The following is a 25,201-nucleotide window of genomic DNA, read 5'->3' as shown; positions in this document are numbered from 1 at the left end:
CTTTCCGGTTATGATTAATAATCACTTTCCAAGGCCCCAAATTCCTCTTTTTCTTCTGTGCTTTTGGGGTTTGACTACCACACCACTTTTGAGTAATGCTAGTAAGTATGCCCCTAAGGACTCCCCTTACCTTGAACTGATGGCCACTTCTACCTGACACCCACTTGCCCCCAACCCACTGCCATGTGCACACAAATGTCCTGTGCATCTGGGCTACTCTGTACTGTCCTGAGTCACTAGCTGTAAAACAAAATCAAGAGATTATTTGTCAGCACTGGCTTGTTTCTCTCTCATATCCCAACCTGACTGGCTATAACCTCCAATGTCATACCCCACACATTCATCTGCCACCCATTTGTGACAGAAGAATCCATTTTGTCTCCCTTGGACTGAACAGAGTTCATCCTGTGGGTGTCACAGGTTACTAAGGAATGCTTAAGCTGTGTTTCCTGAACCTCTGGGACAAACCATCTCGAATTCATTTCTTAATAAGAGTGATTAGATAGGGGCTAAAGCACAGCCTGGGGAGGCAGGCCCTCTTTGCCAGGAAGGGAAATTGAGCCAATCTCTCTCTCTCTATCCCTCTCCTTGCTTCACAAAGCAGCCTTTATATCATAGTAACTGTGCAATAAAGATCCCACCCCACACGGCGTCTGGCCATCCCACATATCCTTTCTAGGACTGTGTGGTATAGAGGGTAGGCTATAGAGTTAAACAGATCTGGGTATTTTCTTGCCATGTGATCTTGAGCACTAAACTTCTCTGAGTCTGTTTTCTCACCTATAAAATGAAAACAATAGTACCTTGTAAAGGTACTGAAAAGTTATTGGACGGTAAGGGTGTTGGGGGTTGGGAAAAGTTATTGGAGGGGAAAAGGGTGGAACAGGTGAAGGGATTAAGAAGTACAAATTGGTAGTTACAAAATAGTCATGGGGATGTAAAGTACAGCACAGGGAATATAGTCAATAATAAGGTAATAGCTATGTATAGTGCCAGGTGTGTACTAGACTAGTGGGGGGACCACTTCATAGATTATATAAATGCCTAACCACTATGCTGTAAACCTGAAACTAATATAAAATAATATTGAATGTCAACTGTAACAGAAATAAAGGAAATAAATAATTTTTTAAAAGTTATTAGAAAGATGGAATGAAATCATGTATGCACAGTGCCTGGCATATAGTATGTGCTCAAAAATGGGTACCTATTCTTTAGGGAAGAACTTAGATGTCTCTAGGAATTTGAGGGTCAAGGGTAGGATCCTTGTCCTATACCCTAAGCTGCAGAAGTATAAGTCAGTGTTAATTGACACTGCTCAAAGGGCCTTTCTGCTTGCCAAACTGAGCATGTCCAGCCCCAAGGAAAGCCCTCCCACCTGGTTGTTTCCAAGGTCTCCCCGTTGAGAAAGAAAAGAGCTTCCCATGACCCCAAAGCCAACTGAGACACCAGTTGCCACCCTGTGGTCTCATGGTCACTGGCAGGGACTGGGAGTGGGGGATAACGCAAGAGTCTATGAAGGCAGGCTACTAGGCATTGGACACTCACTCTTTTTCCTGTCTTCACCAGCTGAGAAATGCTGAGGATGAAGCCACACTGCAAACTGCCCTGGATGCCATGAATAAGGAGCTTGAAAAGCTATCCGAGATCGACTGGATGAATTCAGTCCTTGTTCCGGAGGTATGAGATCTGGGGATTGGGAAACAAAAGGGAAGAGGGGTGCTTTCTTGGTGCTTTACCTTCCAGTGTGGGCCAGGACTGATGAAGGACAGGGAGTCCAGGAGTGGCTTTTGGACTGAGCTTTGAATGGAGCCTCCCCTCCCATCTCATCATCATAAGTAGACAGGACAAGACAGAAAGCACATGTGAAAATTAGATGACCGTGGGAAAGTGATCAGGAAGAACAATTCTGTGGCAGGTGATTGGGAAAGAATAAGCAAGACTGTTTGCTTGTTTGTTTGTTTTCTGTGCTGTTCTCCTGGCCACAATCTGCCCTCCCTGCTCAGTGCCTACATCTGGCACATACCATTAGGGCCATACCAGCTGTTTACAGCCAACCTCTGTTCTATATGGTTGTTTCCCAGGTATTACTGGTGCTTAAATCTTCCAACTATCACCTCTCTCTGCTGCTTACTCCCTCCCCCTCTGAGAGGATAGGAGTTTCTCCAGTGCCTCCCCCCAGCAGATGTGTGGCTTAAAAGCAAATCAAGCATGGCAGGCATGGCTACAACATAGCTGTAGGGATGCTGTCATTTTTGGACAACTCTGAGTATTTTCCTGAGATCGAAAAATAGTCCCATTTAATAAATCAAATGACTCAAAGATGTCCACCTATCACTAGGTAAATTACTACCTTTATAGTCTGACAGGGTTTTTCATTAAATTTCCCCACCATAAAACGGCTCATTTCAAACTGTAGGAGTCCCTGGTTCCCCTACTCATTATACCTGTTTTCTGGCTCCGTACCCCAGTTATATGCACATGAGCAATCCACACAGGCATGTTTGGACTAGCGTAGCAATCTGGCTACCGTTTAAGAGAAAAAGTCATATACAACTTCAGGTATTAAATGATTTAATAACTTTTTTATATGACTTCACTGATGACTTTGCTGCTCTTGATCAGTAGCCCTCTGGGGACAGAAAACATGCTGGTATGCAGAAAAGGAAGCAAACTCTTGTAGCACCTTGTTTCTACTATTACTAAGTTCAGCTGTATCTCACCAAGTGCCTGAACTAGGCAAGTGGGCTGGATATTAAGAAGAATGAGAAAAGTCATGCATGGCCTGATGTCTCGGTATGTGAGTCTGGCTGGCCCGGGGCATAATCTCTTTTCTGGGCTTCAGTATTCCCATAAAGACGAAGAAGTGAAGCTCTAAAGGAGGGCAAAGTGGACTGAAAGCAAACCAGCAAGATGTTGCTCATTCATGTGACACTAATTTTACTCACCTTAAGGCCACAGAAGATTCAGATCCACTTTGATGGAGAAAAGCAGGGTGACTCAATTATTCATTGGGCTTCGGCTGAGGAGCAAGGTCCTGTGCCCTTCCATTAGGTTTGTTCTGAAAGGCAGCTGTGAAGGCTCTTGTATATAACCTAAAGGAGAGGGTACGTGGGAGTCAGAGCAAGAAGAGGAGGACAGGTTTATATTCTTCTTCCAATGGAGGGGATCAGAGGTATACAAAATCTTGAAGAGAAGAAAATCCCAAAGTTTCTTGGAATGTGTTTGGCTGGACTTTCTAGCAATAAAATTAACCTTGGTATAATATTTGACTGAGACCAGTAGTAAAACAAGCACACTTAGCAGGAGCGAGAGGACTGAGAGGCTGAGCTGGAATTAAAGAGCCTGCATGATCTGTAGAGCAGAGACCCCACATTGATAATTAAGAGCTATGTGTAGAGAACACTTTTTGTATTCCATACAGGGAAGCAGGTGGCCTAGTTCTTCCCTATAGGAAGGTATTTGGGCAAGGGAATGAGTTGGGGCTCACCAAACCATGTCTAAAGGAAGGGGTGGTTTTTCTAATTCATGCAGAGATGCCACGTGAGCTAGCAGTGGCCTTAGCAATCTCATCCTACCAATCCCTAGTTGCATGACCTCAGGTGACATATTTTACCTCTCCGAGCCTCTCCTTCCTTATTTATATGATAGCCACCTTGGAAGATTGTTGGGGGCTCCTATGACAGCATTTAAGGCATCTAGCCAGGCACCTGACACAGAGTAGGATCTTGGTTAAAAAAAAAATGGTGCCTTCCTAGGGCATGAGACTAGTGGGTAGGAATGCCACCCACACCTGGATAGATAGCAGATCCAGCTGCTTTCTGAAGCAATCTTTGTTCATTGTCTTGCTAGGCCTCCAGGAACTGTTTCTGAATGTTAGGCAACTAACATTTTGACCTTCCTCTTGCTATGGTTACCCAGGACAAATCTTCAGACACTGACAATAGAAGCCTCAGATTGAAAATTAAATTCCCCAAATTGAGGAAGAAGAAGCTAGAAGAGGAAGACAAGCCTAAATCAGGCCAAGGAGTCCAGGGTTTTATTGGTAAGTCTCCCCGACAGGCTTGGGGGTTCCCCGGCAGCCCTGGTACCTCCCAAGGACCTAAAGCTCCATTTAGAAATGTTTATAGGTATGGATGGTGGTGATGGAGGAGGAGGCTGGCTGGGAGCCAACTTTAGGTAATGCTAAGCAGTCTCTTGGACAAGATGTGAGTTAGAAAGTGGCAGGGGGAGAACCTGAGAAGGAACCTTGCTGTGTGGTCTCTGTGATATAGAGAACTGAAGAGAAAAATGATGACAAGCAGTTACTTTTCTGCTTGACCCATTCCTGTTCCTGGTTGAAAGTATGGCAAAATAGTCATACTTAGATCTGTCTCCTAGTCAAATACAAGAGTTTGGTCCTTGCTCCAGAAAGCAGTATTCTTTGAGATGGGTTGGCAGTGTCACTGATAGGCACCTGCAGGGTCAGGAACAGGTTCCATGACCTATCTAAACATATTTATTCCCTATGTTACAGTAAGGCCCAGGCAATACAAAATTTCTATGTTGCATTATTCGAATTTTAGTTCTATCTCTTTTTCACAATTGGATTTAATGCATTATTGATGTCAGTGGGGCTCAAAAGAAGGTTCTCTTAGAGATGTCAGTTATGCCAATTCTGATGTCAATGGTCTCTCCTAAATTTAGGGTCTAGACAACCTGGAAGCTTGAGAGAGATAGCAACAGTGGACATGGGGGGAAAGGGATGGAGGGTGGCAGTTTGTTTTATTTTTGAGGAAGTGAGAGTTTGCACAAATGTCAAGGGAGAATCCCCTTGACCAAGCTGTGTTTTCTCAAGTCTGGTCCAGCGGGTTTGATTCCTTGAGAATCTGCCAGTTGGGAGGCCATGGTGTATGAGAGTCTTTCTGAAGCTTTTGAAGGGGTCAATAGCTGTTCCATGGGTTATCAGATTCTGAGAACTCATCCCATTTTTGTTTGGAGGGTTCAGAGATGGTTGGAACAATAGAAATAAACCAGTCTGTCTCCTAACAGCCTTTGTTTGCTCTCTTTAGGGTCCATACATTTGGGCATTTGGCAATGTGCTAACCTCATTATTTCTATACTTGTTTTTTCTCTGAAGGAAATTTGTGGCATCGCAGAAACCGTGTGGATGAAGCAAAAGATGATGATTCTACAACATCATCAATATCTCAATTATAGCCCTTGAAAGCTGGAAGTACAGTTCACAATGTTTAGCATTCTACTAAAAAACTCTCAAAACCTTAATACAGGCTAGACTAAATAATTTCAGAACAAACATGAGCACCACCAAGAAAGATCCCCTAATTCTTTACACTAATACATTTTTCCTGGACTCAATCAGGTCTCCTTAGAGGTCTATGTCATCTCATTGGCCAAAGATTCTTGTTTCGAGTTGTCTTGTTCAGTTCTCCTTCTCTTTGTGCACCTTGGGCAACTACAGTATTTAATTGGGATAAGCAATTTTTGAATGGCCTGGTATCTACAAAGGATTCAGTGGTTTTCTCTGACTAGCAGAGAAACTGTTGATGCTAGGGAATGAATGAAAGAAAGAAATACTCTCAGGGAGATGAGGAGAGAGGTCAGGATAACCAGGCTCGGTTGTGTTTCTCCCCCAATCCCTGCCAGGTGCAACTTCAGGAGGTCTCTTCTAGTTGGCTCATTACCATGAGAACGAGGTCCTGGGGGGTTGTCCACTTGCCTGTTACAGTGATCATATGAAATCTTTCTTTGTAGATGTGATGACTGCTCTTTCTGCAGATTTTTGTTTTTCCATGTGTGCACGTATGTTTTTGCACATGTCCAGGTGGTGCTCTGGTGGCTGGGTGAGCCCATTGGTTTGAACTCACCCCTATGGCAACCATACAGGCTACCCTCCTACTGCCTTGATCCTAGCCTTCCTGCTTCCATGGAGTGTTTGCCTGCATTTTTGCTGGATTTTTTATCTAAATGTTTTGCCGCTGTGCTGCAGTATAGATTGTGTATAGAGACATAAAGATGTATATATTCTATATATATTATATATATATATATATTTTTAAGAGCTGAAAATACAACTCGACCTCTAAGTGACCCTATAATTTATTGTGCTAACCAAGGAATCCCTCCTCACTCTGATCCCATCCCCAACCCCCATTACCCTACACACACATATATGCCTCTACCAACTGCCCTAGTTCTTGGTGGAACTTCTAATCTTTTGGTGCATTTTTAGCGTCTTTGAAGTGGCTGGGATCTACCTATAGCCTAGCTGATTCTGACGCCCCCTTAAAATTCTGAGCCAGGCCACGGAAAGGGGAACAAAAACACCAGTGCCCTAGAGAAGGGGACCAAGCTAGCATGCTGCCTTTTTTGTTCTATTTGTCCTGGATTCTACATCAGCAGCTGTCCTGACCTGTGCTTTCCTCTTCTCCACTAAAAAGAGTATATGGAGCAAACAGGCCTTGAGCTGTGACTTAGATGCCTAAGCTAGGGACTGCCTGACAATCAAGTAACAGCGTTGGCCCTTCCCCACAAGCTCCATCTTGGCCTGCATTTTCTGGACAGGCTGTTGGGTCTGTCCTGAAATCATTTTTGAATTTCCCATCTTACTCTTTCCCTTGAGTACGGAGGGGCATTCAGAGTAACCAGAAAGAACATGGGCCTGGGAAAATGGAGGCTAAAAGCCTCTGCTTCTCCCATGGTTCTTCCAAATTTCTCATGAAAACAAATTAGGCCAAAATTGCCCTCAATCCCAATGAGCATTTTTTTCAACGCCCACTCCCAGTCAGGCAAATCTGTTCAAACTCCAGTGTCCAGAGAGGTTCTCTCTGGTCTGCCTTGTATCCCCACCCCACCCTCAGCTCGTATTTTAGGTAAGTGTCCCTTCCCACTTGTCAAAAGAAAGCCAGATAACTGGCCTCTCCTCACTTCTCAAACAGCGTGCTCAGTTACCTGACTCAGTCCAACAGCTAGTTCATTGAGGTGCACAATCCAGATTCCACGCACTGGTTCTCAACTCTGGAACTCCACCAGCCTTGCCCACTTAAACCAGCCACCTGTGTTCCACCTCTGCAGGGGTGAGGAGAAAAAGACTACCAAGGGGATTGTCCCCAAATGTCTGATTTCTGTGCCCAACAAACTAAAAAGTTCTAGCTCTACAACTTCAGAAGAACGTTAATGGAAAAAGACAAACATTTAAAACTTATTTAAGCATCAGCATATGTGAACTTACTGTACATATTTGAGTGGGGAAAGTGCTGTTGCTGTGTCTTTGTCTTTCTTGGTATCACTCTTTCTTCCCAGGCGGAGGTATTAGATCAAATCAGCAAGGTCCCCCTTGCAGCCTGACTTGGCTCCTCTGTGGCTGCACACATTAACACCTGCACACACATCACTCACAGAGTTGGGAACCAAGTTGCATTTTTCTCAGAAGAGCCTTTTCCAAAATGGAAAATTTCCAAATGAGCAAATTTAAGGAAACAAAAGGAAGTCCTGGGAGAGGGTAGCCTTATCTTGGCAGTGCCTAAGCAGGGCTGGGTCTTGTAATTATTTTTATCACTGATGATAGTAAACTGTGCTTACATCTTTTGTGCTTATTTTGCTGACTTACTATACGTCTTTGTACACTGTAATGCTACTGTTGCTCTGTTGTGCCATCTGGATTCCCTTTCACCCATCCTGTCCTCCCACTCTGACCCAGAATGATATTGAACAAAACCACAAGAATTTGGGGATGGAGTCAACTCTTGGAGCAGAACCGACAGGTGATGGGGCCCAGGAGCAGGTGTAGCTTGCTAAGTCACTTGATTACCTCCTAAATGGCTTAGTTACCAGTTGCTTCCCCAAAAGGAAGACAGCTTGCTGAGCACCTGTTCTTGCATGCACTGGCTTGAAAACAAAGCAAGAAGTGGTGATTTCTTTCTCAAGGGAGTTGGCTTATTTAGCCTCTGGATGCATAAGCTCCTTTCAGGACTTCATTATTTACTACTTGCAATAATACAACTGCTCGGGTGGTGGGAGCAGACACCAAATATCCATCTCAATTATGTTCCGATGCCATTAAGAGCCAAAGTTCTAGGGTTTGGTTGCATCTTTGGTAGCACTTCCTGAGGGATTGATTGAGTGGGCAATTCCTGGCCAGAACAGTGGGGAAGCAGAACACCAAGAGACTTGGATTGCCACCAATTGCTTCTGGTGTCAATACGACAGGTCAGCAGCTATGAGTCCTTTCTCCAAAAAGGATCTTGCTGTGTCCAAGGGCGGGGGAAGAATAAAGAAGAGAAATTCAACTGAATATTAGGTTAAAGGTTGATCAGAAGAAACAGTCGGGGTCAACATAATCTTCCCTCAGGAAACAAGTAGAATAATTTTAGTTTCATCAGAGATGGAAACTAACACCAAAGCAACCAAACCCATTAGCATCATTCCATCCTGTAAAGGACTTTGGTTGGCCATATTGTTTGTAGAACTGCATTTGTCTATTTGTCTGCTAAACTGTAATCCATGTTGTTTTCTGTACTATGTGTTTTTTTCCCTCAGAGTCCTCTGCAAATAAGCAGCAGGGCCAGGGGCTGGTTGGGGGAGGAAGCTGGGGTAGTTATGGGGTAACAGAATAAATTAGAAACAAAAGGTCCGCAAAGGGTGCCTATTCCTCCTCCCCACCCCCAAATGGAACGCCAGTCCTCAAAGTTAATAAAGTTTTGCTTCTTAAAATATTTTAATAAATGGATAAACATAATCCACACCAGTGTCTCATTTACTTCAGCATGGGGGGAGTTGAATGATGGTGGAAATGCGGGATGGGCTTGGGAGGACGGCATAGCGCGAAAATGGCTGCCACAAAAAGTTCTAAAATCTAGCTGCAATTTGGGACAATCCTATGGATAAATGCCTTCTACTTTCATAGTTCTAGAAGCCAATTCTCTGTAGGATCCAGATTTCAATGAAATGAATTAGTTACTGGGGAGGTGAAGTGAGGTAGAGGAATATAGCCCAGACTGCTAAATAGATACATAAGTGCAAAAAGCACCTTGAAAAACTTTTGACAACACAATCTGCCCACCTAACATACATGAGATACTCCTCACCCCTCCAGAAGGGTTTGAGGTGGGAAGGAAAGTTCTGTTCAGATGCAAAATTGGTGAGGCCTGGGATTGAAGGTGGTTCAATTTCTGGCCCACTAACAGTGACCCTGGGGGAGCCATTTATTAGTCACATTTAATAGGTAGGGACCTGAGCCTGTACTAGACCAGGATTCCATAAATGCTCAGATCTTCTAAATCCTTGACTTTCCAATACTAAAACTTGTCTCTTACTTAGGGAGAAAAACAGTTGTGACCTTCAGGACCACATTTCAGTCTATCCTCATAAAAACTAGTCTTAGGCTTTATGAGGGAAACAGCCCTGTTGCAGAGAAGCTACCACCAGGGTGGGCTCTGTAATTCATGTTAAGTTTAGAATACATCCTGTAGGCGAGGGAAGTACCATCAGAATTGAAGTCTGGTTTTTAAATTACAATAGAATAAAATTGCCCTTTTTTGGTGTAAAATTCAGTGAATTTTAACACATGTAGATGTTCGAGTAACCACCACCACTACCATGACATAGAAATTTTTACGGTTCCATAAATCGCCTTCGTATCATTCCTTCAGAGCCACACTTAACCCCAGCGCTAACACTGACCTATTGTCCATCACAATAGTTTTTTTCTTCCTTTCAAGTATGTTAAAGAATATGTAACCTTTTGAGACAAGCTTCTTTAACTCAGCCTTCCAGATTCAAGTTGTCATGTGAATCAATAATGTTCCTTTTTTTTGCTGAATGGCATTCTATCGTGTGGATGTGCCAGTTTGTGTATCCATTCACCCACTGAAGGAACCTTTGGTTGTTTCCAGTTTTTGGCAATTATGAAGAGAACTGCTATAAATATTCATATACAGGTTACTGTATTCACTTCTCTAGGATAAATGCTGGGTTACATGGGAAACACGTTTAACTTGGTAAGAAACTTCCAAACTGTTTTCCAAAGTGGCTGTACTATTTTTGCATCCAAACCAGCAATATATGAGAGTTCCACTTGCTCCACATCTTCACCAGCTCTGGGAATTCATTTTTATTTTAGCCATTCTAATAGGTGCTTAATGGCATCTTATCATGACATTTTCCCTAAGAGCTAATGATGTTCAACATCTTTTTATGTGCTTATTTATCATACTTAAGTCCTCTTTGGAGAAGAGTCTGTTCAAATTCTTTTCCCTTTTCGTAATTGTTTTTCATTGACTTATTGTTGGGTTTTCAGAATTCTTTATATACCCTGGATCAAAGTTCTTTGCCAGATACATAATTTACAAATATCTTCTGCTGGTCTGTAGTTTATCTTTTCATTCTTTCAACATATCTTCCAGAAGAAAAGTTTTATATTTTTATAAAGAACAATTCTTAATTTTTCATCTATGGATTGTGCTTTTTGTGTCATATCTAAGAATTCTTCCTCTAACTCAGTTGATTCCAACCACAGGTGACTATCTGGACACATTTTTGGTTGTTACAGCTGGGTGGGGGGTAGGGGGTGCTACTGGTATCTAATGGGTAAAGGCCAGGGATACTGCTAAATATCCTACAATGTAAAGTTCCCACAACAAAGAATTATCTGGCCAAAATGTCAATAGTGTTGCTTGCTGCTCAGGAACCCTGATTTAACCCCAGGTCACAAAGATTTTCTCTTATGTTGATATCCAAAAGTTTTATAGTCTGTTTTAATTTTACATCTATGATTCATTTTGAATTTTTGTATAACAAATGAGGTTTAGATGAAGGATCATTTTTTGGCATACAGATATCCAATTGTCCCAACACCACGTATTCAAAAGACTGCTTTTATCACTGACTTGCTTTTGCACCTTTCTCCAAAATCAGTCATAATTGTGTGGGTCTATTTCTGGACTCTATTCCGTTACATTGTTCTACGTCTTTCTCTTCCCCAATACCACACCATATTCATTACTGTAACTTTATAGTAAGTCTTCAAATTGGGTGGTGTGAGTCCTCCAACTTTATTCTTTTTCAGAATGGTCTTAGCTATTTTAGCTCATTTGCCCATGTAAATTCCAGAATCAGTTTGTCTGTATCTACCAAAAAAAAAAAAAATCCTGCTAGAATTTTGACAAGTATTGAGTTAAATATACAGATCAATTTGAGAAGTGACATTTTTACTCAGTTGACATTTCTACTTCATGAACACCATGTATTTCAAATTTATATGATTTATTTCATCAGCATTTTGTAGTTTCCACTACACAGATTTCGTGAATGTTTTATTAGATTTCATTTTGGGGAGCTATTATGAACGGTATTTTAAAGTTTGAATATCTTTGTGCATTGCCAGGATATAATGTGATTGATTTTTTTGTGTGTTGATCTTGTGTTCTGTGACCTTGCTAAACAAACATACTGGTTCTAGGAGTTTTGTTGTAGGTTCTTTGAGATTTTCTGTACATATAATCATGCCACCTGCAAAAATCATTTTTAAGTCAATTTTATTTCTTCCTTTGCAATCTGTATTTTTATTTCTCTTTCTTATCTCATTGTACTGGATACGACTTCTAGTATAATGTTAATAGGACTGATGAAGAATAGACATCCTTGCCTTTTTCCTAATCTTAAGGGAAAGTGTTCAGTCTTTCACCATTAAATATGATATTACATGTAGATTTTTGGAGACAAAAATTTTATCAGGTTGAGGAAGTTTCCATATATTATTTGTTTGTTGATCATTTTTATCATGGATGAATGTTGAATTCTGTCAGATGCTTTTTCTACATCAGTTGACAAGTGATTTTTCTTCTTTAAACTGTGAATATGGTTGATACAGTGGACATTTAGAATATGAGGTGACAGTTAAGTTTGCAAACTTGTTGCAACGATGTTGCTAACTTTTTTGATATCAGAAGTATTCATTATGAATTTGTACCAACGGGACAGTAAACCAAGTTTACTATTTGAAATGCTGAAAAGGCTGTGTGAAAAAGTTAGACGACCTGAAATTTTCGCCAACAATTCATGGCTCTTGCATCACAACAATGCACTAGGTCACACGGCACTGTCTGTGAGGGAGTTTTTAGCCAATAAACAAATAACTGTATTGGAACACCCTCCCTATTCACCTGATCTGGCCCCCAATGACTTCTTTCTTTACCCAAAGATAAAGGAAATAGTGAAAGGAAGACATTTTGATGACATTTAGGGCATCGAGGGTACCATGAGGACAGCTCTGATGGCCATTCCAGAAAAAGAGTTCCAAAATTGCTCTGAAGGGTGGACTAGGCACTGGTGTCGGTGCATAGCTTCCCAAGGGGAGTACTTCGAAGGTGACCATAGTGATATTCAGCAATGAGGTATGTAGCACTTTTTCTAGGATGAGTTCACAAACTTCATTGTCTGACCTTCATATGACATTATAAAACTGGTTGCTTAATGTGTATGGAAAGCATTTATAGTTTTGCTTTAGTGGTCAATCTGATTTTCAGGCCACCAGTCTTCATTCCATGGGCTGATGGTCCAATGTCAGTTCAGTTTTCAAAGCCTTTGTAATGTTATTCAGATCTGTCTGGAGTATGTGTGTGTATGTCACTAAGTGGTTAGCCTGCAATCAGATGTGCTGTGTAATGTCTAGGACCTCTAGACATTGACTCTTTCAAAGTACTACACCTTGTCTCTTTCAGAGTTTCCTGATGGTTATTGCCAAAGGTGTCTTGCAATCATACTAAGAAACATAAGGGCCGGTCCAGCCACAACACTAGTAATCAGCAGGCTGAGACAAGCACAAAACACGATTAGAAGATTTAATATGGTTAAGATGTCAATACTCCCCAAATTGACCTACAAATTCAATGCAATCTCTAACAAAATCCAGCTTTCTATTTTTTCAGAAATTGACAAACTGATGCTAAAAATCATATAGAAATGTGAGGGACCCAGAATATTCAAACCATCTTGAAAAGGAGGAAAAAAGTTGGAGAACTTACATTTCCTGATTTCAAACCTGACTACAAACCTACAGTAATCAAAGTGGTGTGTTACTAGCATAAGGATACACATATAGGTAAATGGAATAAAACTGAGAGTACAGAAATGAGCTATCACATTTACACTCAATTAATTTTCAAGAAGGGCACCAAGATTTTTTCAACAAATGGTGCTGGGGCAGCAGGGTATCTACATGTACCACATATAAAAATGAATTCAAAATAGATTTAAGGCATACATGTAAGAGCTAAAACTATAAAAATACCAGAATAAAACATGGAGGTAAGTCGTCCTGATCTTGGATTAGGCATTGGTTTCTTAGCTATGACACAAAAGCAAAAATATCCAAAAAATAGATAAATTGGACTTCAAATTAAAAACTTTTATGCTTCAAATAACACTTAATAAGAAAGTGAAAAGACACTCCATAGAATCAAAGAAAATATTTGCAATCATATATGATCCAGAATATATAAAGAACTCTTACCACTCAGCAATAAAGAAACAAATGACCCAATTAAAAATTGGCAGAGTTTGAATAGACATTTCTCCAAAGAGGATACACAAATGGCAAATAAACATGTGGAAAAAAACAACAACGCTCAACATTATTAACCATCAGGGAAATGCAAATCAAAATCACAATAAGATACCACTTCACACTCATGTCGATGGCTATAATTAAATGATAAATAATAACAAATGTTAGAGGAGATGTGGAGAAATTGGAACCCTCATATGTAGCTGGTGGGAATGTAAAATAGTGCATGATCCAGCAATTCCACTCATAAGTATATACACAAATGAAACATGTACACACAAAACTTGTATGCGAGTGTTCATAGCAATATTATTAATAATGGCCAAAAAGTAGAAACAGTCCAAATTTCCATCAACTGATGACTGAATAAACAAAATGTGGCATAGCCATCCAATGGAATATTATTCAGCAATAAAAGAAAATGAAGTCCGACACGTGCTATAACACGGAAAAAGCTGGAAAACATTATGCTAAGCCAAAGAAACCAAACACAAAAGGCCACACACTTAATGATTCCATTTCTATAAAATGTCTAGGACAAAGCTATAGAGACAGAAAGTAAATTAGTGTTTGCTTTGGGCTGAGGGGTGGGGGATAGGGTGGAATGGGGATTGACTGCTAACGGGTATGGGGTTTCTTTTGGGGGTGATAAAGATGTTTCAAAATTAGATTGTGGCAATAGATATATAACTGGCTACACTAAAAACGATTGAATTGTACACTTTAAATGGATAAATTGTATGATATGTGAGTTATATCCCACTAAAACTGTTAAAATATATAAGGTTACAAAGAAAATCAGTGATATTGAACTAGAGTCATCAAAATATAAAAACAAATTCTTGATAATGGAATAAATGTGCTTCTTTAACAAGGCATTAAATAATAAAATACAGGCCTAATAGCTCTCTTGATTTTGAAGCAGTGATCAATGTAAAATAAATCTGAGACATATGCAACGACAACAAAAATGATTTATGGTCCCATTAGCACCTCTAAAGAACAACAGAATTGGAATAAAGGGGGGAAATAATTTAATCTGATGAAGCTCCAGAATCAAAAAAGCAGGTACCAGACACTTTTTAATGAGGCTGGAGATTTGCGAGATGGATTCCAGCCCAGTGCTTTTAGCAGATTTATGTAATGTTGGCTGTGCCCGCTCAGTCATGACCAAGCAGCTTGAACCTCTCTGGCTGTCCCTTTTAGTCATCTTGCAAAGCAGTGGAATGTGGCAGGAAGAAACTTAATGATATCTGGTCACCAAGACAAAGCCAAGTTGGGAGGGAAAATGGGATATTGACAGAAAGGGTAAGAAAGCACTAAGACATCTAAGTAGAGACATGGCATGCTCTCCCTCCTATCCCAAACCCATCAGAAAAGGTGATATGACCAAACTAGCATGGGGAGTCTGGGCCAAGAATCGGGGAGGTATTTTCCCCGTAACATCTCCATTGACTGCCCCCTCCACCAGATATCTACCCCGAAGACTGATATTCAAAACACTTGGCAAGTGGGAACAAATGGCCACAGACCAATCAGAACAGTTGCCAGCCACAGTACCAGAACAGAGCCCCAGAGGCATACTGCTATGACAGACATTACTTGCTTCAGTGGTTAGATTATGGGGAGGACCCAGAGGTCCTAAAGGCAAGATTAAGGCAGTGGCTCCTCATCAACTAGCAAAGGATGTTCAACTCTTGTGGGAACAATGGAGACAGCTGTCCCAGACACATCACCCCAAAGACTATATATATGTAAAATCTCCTTAAGGCTTTATGCATGAAAGATTGAGCAAATGGTTGATACTTGCATTCATGGCACACCACACTGATTTTACAGGTGGAAATTTCTCCTCTTGACAGAAGATAAAGACTAAAAGTGATTTCAGCACGCCACTCCAAGCAGTTTTTTCAAATTTAGACTCCAGAAAGCTGCCTAACTATGAAACTAGTGCTACATTTGGGTGAAAATTGTGATCTCCATCTTTTCGTCATCTAGGAAGAAATAAAGACAGCAAACCTGAGACAGGGACCAAAGGGTACTGGTTCAAATCTGAACCCTGAGGCCTGCCTGTCAGGTAGAGGTTGCTCTCCCTGAACTGGACATCCCCCAAACCGCGCGCCCTCCCAAGAAACCTCTTTCTACAGACACATCCATCAATTCATACGTAGCTCAATTCCTCTTCCGGTGAAGAGAAAGCTTCCAAACTGAAAAGGGAACCAGATAAGCTACACCCTGAGGCAGTCTTTAGCAGGCAGGGGGAAAAAAATCCTTGGGCTGTGCATGGGGTTCCTGAGCAGTAAGAGGGGAGGTGAGCCACTTTGAACAACAAATATTTTTTTATTAATTCTCAAAACAAATACAACATTTTTTTTCTTTCATAAAAAAACTTAAATATTTATAACATTAACAGTTTGGGAAAAGTCAAACAAAGACTAAAAATGAAGAAAAGTGATAAAAAGACAAATTAAAGGACAGAATAAATATAGCCTATTTAAATGCACGCCTGGCCTTGGTGACTGCTGCCAGAGGTCCAGGCCCTCAGTCTCAGAATTAGCAGGAGTTCATAATCTCCTCCAGCTCCAACATGTCCAAGGGGGGGATTTTGGTGACTTCAAAGAAGACCCTGCAAAAGGAAGAGGTGTGTGCTCAGTGTAAAATAGGCCAAGGAAGCGGGCTCCATGGAATAAGTGGGACCTAAGGCCCTTGGTTCCTTATCTTGCTTTAACCCTGGAGCAGACAGTAAGGGAAAACAGTACGTGAACCTTTCTTTTCCCTTAAGTGAAGCTAGTCTGGGCCTCCCCATGACTGAGCACAAACCCAACTTTACCTGGAGCTTGGCACTTACTGGTGAGAATACTTGGAATGCACAGTCTTGAGCTTATTGGAAGAACGTGAAGTCAGCATGTTGTTCAGCTGCTTGACCAAGGGGTGAAGATCAGAGGTCTTGTAGCCACTGTAACACTCCAGGGTGGGAGCCTGGGAGAAGCAATGAATAGTGACTTTTACGACAGGAAGCAGACCCTTCCTCTGTCCCTGCTATCCCAAATCCAAACTTCCTATCCTTGATATAGAAAGGGAAGCCAGTCAAAAACATTTCAGACTCACATGACACAAACACTGACTGATAATTATAGGGTACTACCTAGAAGAACAGGGTCCAGCCACAAACAAGTGGTATGGCTATATCCATAGGGACCAGTTGGGTGCTAGCCCTGCCCATAGGTATTCAGGCATGCTGAAATCCACCTAAGGAACAGGACTGACTTTGTAATTTACTCACTCTCAGGTCAAGAGCCAATGGCCAGGCAAACCTCTGATTAAAATTGAGGGCCCAACTCAACAGCCAACAGGAACTTAAGGCTGTTCCTCTGCTCTGGCTCTAACAGCTATCATTCCATGCATTCATTTTCTCATTCAAGTTCAAGGATGCCGGTTCTGTGGCAAGTAAAATAGCAGAGTATTTACGAGCAAAAATTCTGGAGGCAAACTGCTTGGGTTCAAATTCTAGTTTCACTAACAGCATGGCCTTAAACCAGTTCTTTATTAACCTTTTGGTGCCTCAGTTTCTCAATCTGCCAAACAGGGATCATTACAGTAATTAAATGATAGTATTAAATGAGTTACTATATGCAAAACACATGAAACAGAGTCCAGTGCATAGTAAGTGCCTAAAAAGTGATGGCTAGGGCTAAGGATATTACCCAGCCCTGTATAGGATGCTGGGAATATATGCATGACTAAAGCCCTTCAGGAGTCTGTAGTGTAGTGGAGCAGAGATGTGCACACAGAGAATTACAAAATGTGTGGGAAGTGCTACGATGGAAGTGAGCCTGGGACACTGGAGGAGCAGGGCAGGACCCATGATCTTTGGCCAGCAGAGTCACAGAAAGCGTCACAGAGGAGGGCACATCTGCAATGAGTGTCGAAAGTCAAGTGGCAGCTCCACAGGTAGAGAAAGGAAGATTTATTCTATAAGGCAGTGGTTTTTCTAAAAATATCTTTAATTATTTTACCTGAACTCCTTTTTTTTTTTTTTTTTTTTAAACAGCTTACCTGGAAGCCCAAATATCTTACCTGGAATTGGGGGTGAGGGCAAACAAGCCCACCAATTTGGATCCCTTTACCTTTTACATGGGCCCTGAGACCCTACTGCAGGAATCCCAGGGCTCTACTGAATAATGTTTGGAAACCACTGTCACAAGCAAAGGGCAGTCATTGGCATAGTGAGCAGGGGACTCACACATTATATTCGGTGTACTAAATAAGATCATGGCCCCACTGTCACTGCATTGGTTGGGACCCCAGTGCTTTACCTTGACTATTACCAAAACTTACTCGCTGGTGTTGCCACTTTTACACTCTCATCTACCGTGTTTTCCAAAAATAAGACCTAGCCAGACAATCTAATGCTTCTTTTGGAGCAAAAATTAATATAAGACCTGGTATTATTATATTACATATTATATTATATTATACCCAGTATTATATTATATTATATTATATCATATTATATTATATAATATTATATTATATAAGACCCCGTCCTATAGGAAAATAAGACAGGGTCTTATATTAATTTTTGCTCCAAAAGACGCATTAAACCTGATGGTCCAGCTAGGTCTTATTTTCGGAGAAACACGGTAGTATACACCTTCTATACTGCTATACCAATACTGTTTCCAAAACACACTAATGTGAGTATGTCACTCCCCTGCCTAGAAAACTTCCAATGCCTCAGCATAAAATGGGTCTCTCAGCATGGCATCAAAGGGCTCTTACAATCTGACCGCAGCCTACCATTCTGGCCTCATCTCTCACCATTCTCTATTCACATAGCCTCTGCTCTATCCACAGGAAATATCTTCTTCTGCCCCAAATACATCACACTCTTTTCTCACTTCCTTCACACCTTTTCAATTATTGAGCTTCATCCCTTTTCAATTATCTGTCTACCTAGATTGTCTCCTCTCACACGTTCCTTTCAAGATCCAACTCAAAAGTCACCTCCTCTATGAAGCCTTCTTATCTATAGAAGCAGGGTATATAGCATAGAGGACTATGGAGCTGTACTACCAGGGTTCAGATCAGGGCTGACATTTACCTAATACTCACTGGTACAGCCATGCCAAGGGTTAAAACACTGAAATATTTCTATACTGGTTGGCAAGCATGTTGCTGCCCTGAGCTCCTCAGGACCTACCAGACTTCCCCAGGATCCAAGGGTCAAAGCCTGGCTCAGCGTGGGGCCTCCCAGAACGTGGCTCCAGAGCTATGGCCACATCCATTCTGATTATACAGTACTGACCGTGCACCACCCAAGGCTGTGCCACTCATTAGCAAAACATGGGTAGTTATTTCTTATCTCTAAAGTAGGGATAATACTGATCTTACAGTGTTCTTGTGAAGATTAAACAAAGTGCTGAGATCACTATTTAAGCACTCAACCTATAGAAACATAACTGTTTACAGGGTTCTTTCTCAGTACACAGAGGCTTTCCCATCAGTAGTTGCTCTAGGATTTGTAGGTTGGGGGTGCTCAGGAGTGGCTGGGAAGAGTATGGTCACTTGCAAGCATACTCTTTGTACTTGGATTGCATGTTACACATCAGTAAAAATTCACAGTTCTCTGCAGTTGCTTTCATTCAATTTTTCATAAAACAGAGAAACCATCAAATATGGGTTTTATTTGTTTTGGGGAAGGAGGCTCAGGGACCTTCCTCTTCAGAGAAGAGCACTACAGTGTACATGTGGGTCCCCTGTTATACACATGGGTAGTTGCTTTCACTCTTCTGTTCTCTGGGTCAGTGCCTTTCAAACCCTGTTCCAACAAGCTCCCTCAGGGGACAACCTCGCCGAGGGGACTGTGAGGGGCAGAGGAGAAATGGGGTCAGGTAAGAATTGGGCCCACCCTACCTACCCCCTGCTGCAATCAGAGTCATTTCACATTAGTCTGTTTTGCAATATCAGGCTTTCAGGTAAGCGTTCTTTGGAATGAAGGGTACCATGACTAAGAAAAATGAAATGCAATTCTTTAAAACAATTGCTGTAGAGACCCTTTAGGCAGCTGGGCTCCTATTATGTCGAGATGTCAAAGAATCCGTCACTGTGGGTATATGGCAGTGATGTCACTGAATCCCCCACAGCCCTAATGTACACCTTCCTCCTGCCTCCGGAGCTGACCCTGTGCTTCGGAATCCCTACCCCTTGCCCCAGAGCAAATGTTTACCCAGTGTCCGAGCTTCTTCATGTAGAGGGCCAAGAGAAAGCAGCCAGCAGCTAGCTTGGAAGCCCTCTCATGGATATAGTCGTATTCCTGCAGGGTCATCTCGCAGACGAAGCGGGACAGGGTCAGTATGTTCATGTCAGCACGGAGACACTAAAGTCACAAGAAGACTAGCTCAGCAAACAATTTAGAACGCCAGCACCAAGCAGCAGACCCCTGGACCCACTCTCTCCACTTATACCACCTCACGCCTAAATGGCTTTCTGCCTGATGCCACGCAACTTTGCACCTGGGTCCAGCCTAGGGGGTGTTCCATGCTCCAAAAGCACTCCTTCCCCTTTCTTGTTTGTCTTTTTTAACAATTATAACCTCTAGCACACACATAGAGGAAAAGTACACAACACCCACTTGTAGAATACAACGAGTAATTATAAAGTGACATCTCCCCCACCCCTTAACCAATAATCAGGTGAAGGAAAACTTTTCCAGCATCTCCCTCAAACTTCCCATGTGTCCCTTCCTGATAAAAGAATCTTCTCTCCCTCCCCTACTCTGCCCTCACCTCAAAACTTTAAGCACACTGTGGAAACCTGCAATTTCTTCCTCCCACACTTCATAAAGATTGCCCTTCTAGGGGGTGGACTGTAGAAGCAATTCCCCTGCCCCCAGTTATCCCTTTGCCTTTCCCTTTCCCTGCCATTCACACAGTCACTCTGGGTATGGAGGGGACTAACCCAGCAGTGGGAGAATGGACATGTGCCGCCTTTATCTTACCACAGCATATCTGCGCAGAAAATGATAGGCTACAGGAATGTTGATATCGAATTTGAGGGTTTGCAGGATGCTAATTTCAATGGCGAGCATCTCCTTTCGCTGATAAATGTCATCACAGATATACAGGAAGTCATCCACACAAGGTGGGTAGGGTTCCTACAGGTGGAGAGGAGAGGCAGTCACAACCAGGCAAAGACCGTCCACTCCTATCTGCTTGGAGATGAAATGAAGAGGAGGAGAGGGGTGAAGGACAGGAGGCAATAACATTTCCTGCCATAAACCTTCTGCTCAGCCCTGAGAGCCAGCTTCTGGTTGATTTCAGTGACCCATCTGCAAAAAACAATCTGAGAGACAGGAGAGATCTGCCTAAAAACTGCACCACTGGAGAAAGGCTGCAGCCTCTTAGGATGGATTCTTACAGCCATAGAAAAGCAAACAATGGCACCAGGACTGGGATCAGTGATCACACTTCTAGTAAGTGAGAGACAGGAAAAGGAAATGTAAGGCCTGTTCTGGGGGGAAGGGCGGAAGGAGACCAAAAAAGGGGAAGTACAGATGGGAAAGAGGCCCTCACTTGTGTCCTAGTCTAAAGAATAAACAAAGTTTGGGAGGGAGCACTGCCGGGGGAAACAGGCAGTGAGAGAGAGGCAGCCAGGCACAGAGGGAGCCTAAGTGGAGACTGAGGCCTGCAGGGGGTGGGAGGCCGTGCATGGGGGCTAGACTGGGAAGATCCTGGCCAGGCCAAGGGTCAGCAGAACTCGCCCAGGTCACCTTACTATGCCAGGCCCTCTGAAGGCTGAAAACTGGTTCTGGGGAGAGGAGTAGGAGGCAGGAAGAGCCCTGGAGTGTTTCTCTTACTACATCTGCATGGCCACCCCAGCATTCTCCCACACCTTTCTCTGTTTCTGTTTTCAGATCACAAACTAGACCAACCTTCTGGTTTTTCAGACAAGGAACTTGAGGCCGAGAGAGAGGAAGTGACTTGTTCAAGTTCACACAGCAACCTAGTAGTTAGGACCAGGGCAAGAAACTCTCCTTTCCATTGCTCTATTCATTACAGGCTCCTTCCTTCCTTTTATTTTCATACTACCTCCACACCTCCCCCTGCAAAAGTCTTTCTGTACTTCTCAATCTTGTGAGGGGAAAACACCCCTTCTCCAAAAAACTTAGTAGGGGCCCTTTGTCCTGGCAACCAAAAGAGTGGTGTTCCCGGTTTCAAGATTTGCTAAGAAGTGCCCCCGGTACTCTCCTCCTCCCTCCTGCACTCTAGGGACCCCAGCTGCTTTTTTTAACCCCCTTGAGGCTGAGGCATGAAGTATTTGCTCAAGCCATAAGAAGGGTCCTCGGTAGGGAAAGGGAGGAGGAAGAAAAGGAGGGAGAGAAGGAGGGAGGGAGACAGGGAGGGGAAACAAGGGAAAGAACCAGGGAGTGAGTGAGCAGGGAGGAAATGAGCCAGAGAGGGAAGCAGTAAGGAGGAAGCAAGGGAGGGAATGAGGCAAGACGAGGGGAGAGAGGGAGAACAGGAAGGAGGAGGCTAGGAAGCAAGGGATGAAAGGAGGATAGAAGGGAGTAAAGTAAGCAAGAGTGGCTGGGAGGGAATGAATAAGGAAGTAAGCAAGACAGGGAGCTAGCAGGGAGGAAGCAGAGAGGAAGCAGGGAGGGGGGGAAGGGAACCAGGGGAGTAAATAGGGAAGGAAGTGAGCCAGAGAGGGAAACAGTGAGGGAGAGAGCGAGGGCGGGAGGGAGGGAAGGAGAGAGAAAAGGGACAGGGAGCAAGCGAAGACTAGGGATCAAGGGTGGGAAGTAGGGAGGGAAGGGGAAAGAGAGGAAAGGAGAGAAGGAATTAGCAGAAAAGTGGGGAGGAGGGAGAGAAGGGGAGATCAGAGGGGGGAGGGAGCAAGGCATAAGAGAAACAAGGTGGGGGAGGGAAAGACAAGCAAGGGAGAGAGGGTGGGATGGAGGGGAGAGACTTAGCAAGGGGAGGACAGAAGAGAGTCAGCAAGGGAAGGGGAGAGAAAGGAAGGGAGGGAGGCAAGAAGGGAAAGTGGGAGGATGGGATGGAGGGGACGGTAGGTGGGATGGAGGAAGGGAGGGAGACACAGGAGTGAGGGATGAACAAAGGTGGAAGGAACAGAGGGAGGGAGAGAGGGAGGGAACCAGTGAGCGAGGGAGGGATGGAGCAAGGGATAAAATGAGGGAGCAAGTGAGGAAGTAAGGCAGTGAGCAAGAGAGGGACCCAGAAAGGGAGGGAGGGAAAGAGCCACAGAGGGAAGGAGCCCAGTATGGAGTGAGCCAGTACACAAAGCAGGGATGGAGGGATCAACGGATGGATTGAAAGAGGGTTGGAGGGAGGAAGGTTCCTAGGGAATGAGGGTGTAAGTGAAGGGAGGGCAGGAGTGAAGTGGGGGCGGAAGTGAAGCAAGGGCAAGGGTGGCAAGAGAGGGAGAGGAGGAGGCAAGTAAGGAGCAAAGGAGGGAGGGTTAGAGTTAGGGAGGGAGATACTGACCAAGGTAGGGAGTGAATGAGCAAAGGAGGGAGGAAGGCAAGAAGCCAGTTAGGGATAGAGCTGGGGAGGGAGGAAGTACGGGAGGGAGCACAAATACAAACCCACAGTTCTAAAGCTCTTTGAACTCAGTAAAACTGGCTACCTCTCTGCTCCTAAACCCTACGATTTCACACAACCAGCCTATAAAATGAGAGTTAAACAAGATCATTTAGCATCGAAAGAAGAGGAAAGAATCAGAGAAATGAGTTAGATGGATTGTGGTTATGAAGGAGTGACCAGCTACTTGTTCTTATACTGCCACTTGAAAAATAACTCTTTCACCCGACTCGTTATCATGTATCCCAGGCCATTTCTCTTAAATGTCTCCAGCACCCAAGTTTGGAAATGCTTTCTTATACGTGCAGTACAACATTCCACGAGATGGAGATGGATTGGTGGAAAAAGGAAAGGGTGGAGGACAGAGAATCATGGACCAAAAGGAAGCTTGAAAAAGAATGACCCATTTAATTAGGCACATGCCCACATATACACATCTTAGAGGAAATGGAAGAACCTTGTTGATGCCAAGAAACAAACATACCACCATCAACACCCAACACCGGCTGCCCTGCTGGGGAGAACAGACAAAAAATTGGTAGAAAAAATTATTTGTGTGTGTGTATAATTGTAAACACACACACAGGTACAAATATATGCAAACGTATACACACATGTGTATATATGTATACACATATACACATACACACATACATACACGGTACACATGCATATATACATACACATGCCTACATATACACACATATACATAGACATATATATATGTATCTGGGTTGAGCAAATCTGATTGATTAGTTCTTTCCAGGTTCTGTGGACTCAGGCTCACCTCAAATTTTGCTGCAATCAGAAAAGCAGTGGAACCAATGAGTTGTAGCTTGTCCCTCTTGCATATTACCTCCATAAGGTAGTGATCCACCAGCTTCACTGCCAAATAGAGGGTCTCGTGACTCACCTCAAAGGTCATCTGGAGGAATACACAAACAGAGCAAAAATCTGCATATTGTCCAGCTCCAAAATCACATCCAGATAAATGCGACTACCTGATCTGCAGCACTGAGAAAAGCAGAGCTACCAGACCTGGCCAGGTGCGACTCTGCTATAAATGTGGGAACTACTTCAGGTAGGTGCCTGAGGGTATCTCCAGTGCCTTTGAGGACTGGCAGTATCTATCCCTACACATCTGGGTAGGTGACCAGTCATACAAATCAGAGAGAAAGACTCTGCCTTGTCTATGAACGCCTGGAGTGAACGCCCTCCCCCCTTGATCTCCAATACGTACTTAGATTCTTCCTTTCCCCATTTGCTATTACCTTATACACTGAACTCCCAAACGAGAGCATGTCTATCTACCTCTGAAATAGACACTTATTTACCAGTTTATTCATCCATTAATTTATCATCCCAACTAGCTATGCTGTTAGAATGTATGGACTGGGAACAAGCACCAATAGTACCCTTTGGAAGTGAGCTGAGGGGCTGGAGAAGCCAGAATGAGATGAAGCATTACTGTTTCCCTGAAAATAAGACCTAGCCGGACCATCAGCTCTAATGTGTCTTTTGGAGCAAAAATTAATATGAGACCCGGTCTTATTTTACTGTAAGCCCGGGTCTTTAATACACTATAATATATACAATATAATACTGGGTCTTATATTAATTTTTGCTCCAAAAGATGCATCAGAGCTGATGGTCCGGCTAGGTCTTATTTTCAGGAAATATGGTAGTAGTATAACCCTCCTTCCCTTTTATTTATTCTTGTCTTGCCTTCACCAATTCCAAGAAACCATCTCCTATAGCAGCATCCCCAGAGTTAGTGCTCGCCTATATGGCATTTTTGTGAACATTAGAGAGAAGGTACCTTCTGTGGGTGAACGCCACCCTGCAGGCACACACCTTATCAAGTAGACAGTACCTTTATATGAATCAACAAAAGGTGCCCCTGCCTCAGGGCATGGCAGCCCCACGGTCAGAATGCACAGCTTGACAAACAGAGTATGAGCTGGATTCCGTTGCCCACTTTGGCTTTGGCTGGAGGCCGTGTGCAGGCACTATGTGCACTGTACACAGGGCTCCT

General features: G+C 43.0%; 2 protein-coding genes across 2 annotated transcripts in view; one reads left to right on the top strand and one right to left on the bottom strand.

Moving 5' to 3' along the window:
- Positions 1-8,707, top strand: part of DGKK (diacylglycerol kinase kappa) — a 137,450-nt gene extending 128,743 nt beyond the window's left edge. The window contains exons 26-28 of the mRNA XM_019718795.2: positions 1,570-1,680; positions 3,922-4,045; positions 5,120-8,707. Of these exons, the coding sequence (XP_019574354.2) occupies positions 1,570-1,680; positions 3,922-4,045; positions 5,120-5,199 (315 nt within the window). The 3' untranslated portion in view covers positions 5,200-8,707. The remainder of the gene's footprint in view (positions 1-1,569; positions 1,681-3,921; positions 4,046-5,119) is intronic.
- A 7,177-nt stretch (positions 8,708-15,884) lies between these two features.
- Positions 15,885-24,510, bottom strand: CCNB3 (cyclin B3). Its single transcript, XM_074323729.1, has 5 exons — positions 23,954-24,510; positions 20,565-20,720; positions 19,794-19,943; positions 16,413-16,543; positions 15,885-16,190 (listed from the first exon to the last, which is right to left on the bottom strand). The coding sequence occupies exons 1-5, from the start codon at positions 24,089-24,091 to the stop codon at positions 16,118-16,120; spliced, it is 648 nt and encodes a 215-aa protein (XP_074179830.1). The 5' UTR covers positions 24,092-24,510; the 3' UTR covers positions 15,885-16,117.
- Positions 24,511-25,201: the final 691 nt, after the last annotated feature.

The sequence above is a fragment of the Rhinolophus sinicus genome, chromosome X, assembly GCF_036562045.2.
Source record: "Rhinolophus sinicus isolate RSC01 chromosome X, ASM3656204v1, whole genome shotgun sequence".
Lineage (NCBI taxonomy): Eukaryota > Metazoa > Chordata > Mammalia > Chiroptera > Rhinolophidae > Rhinolophus > Rhinolophus sinicus.
This window is presented reverse-complemented; position numbering and strand designations above follow the sequence as displayed.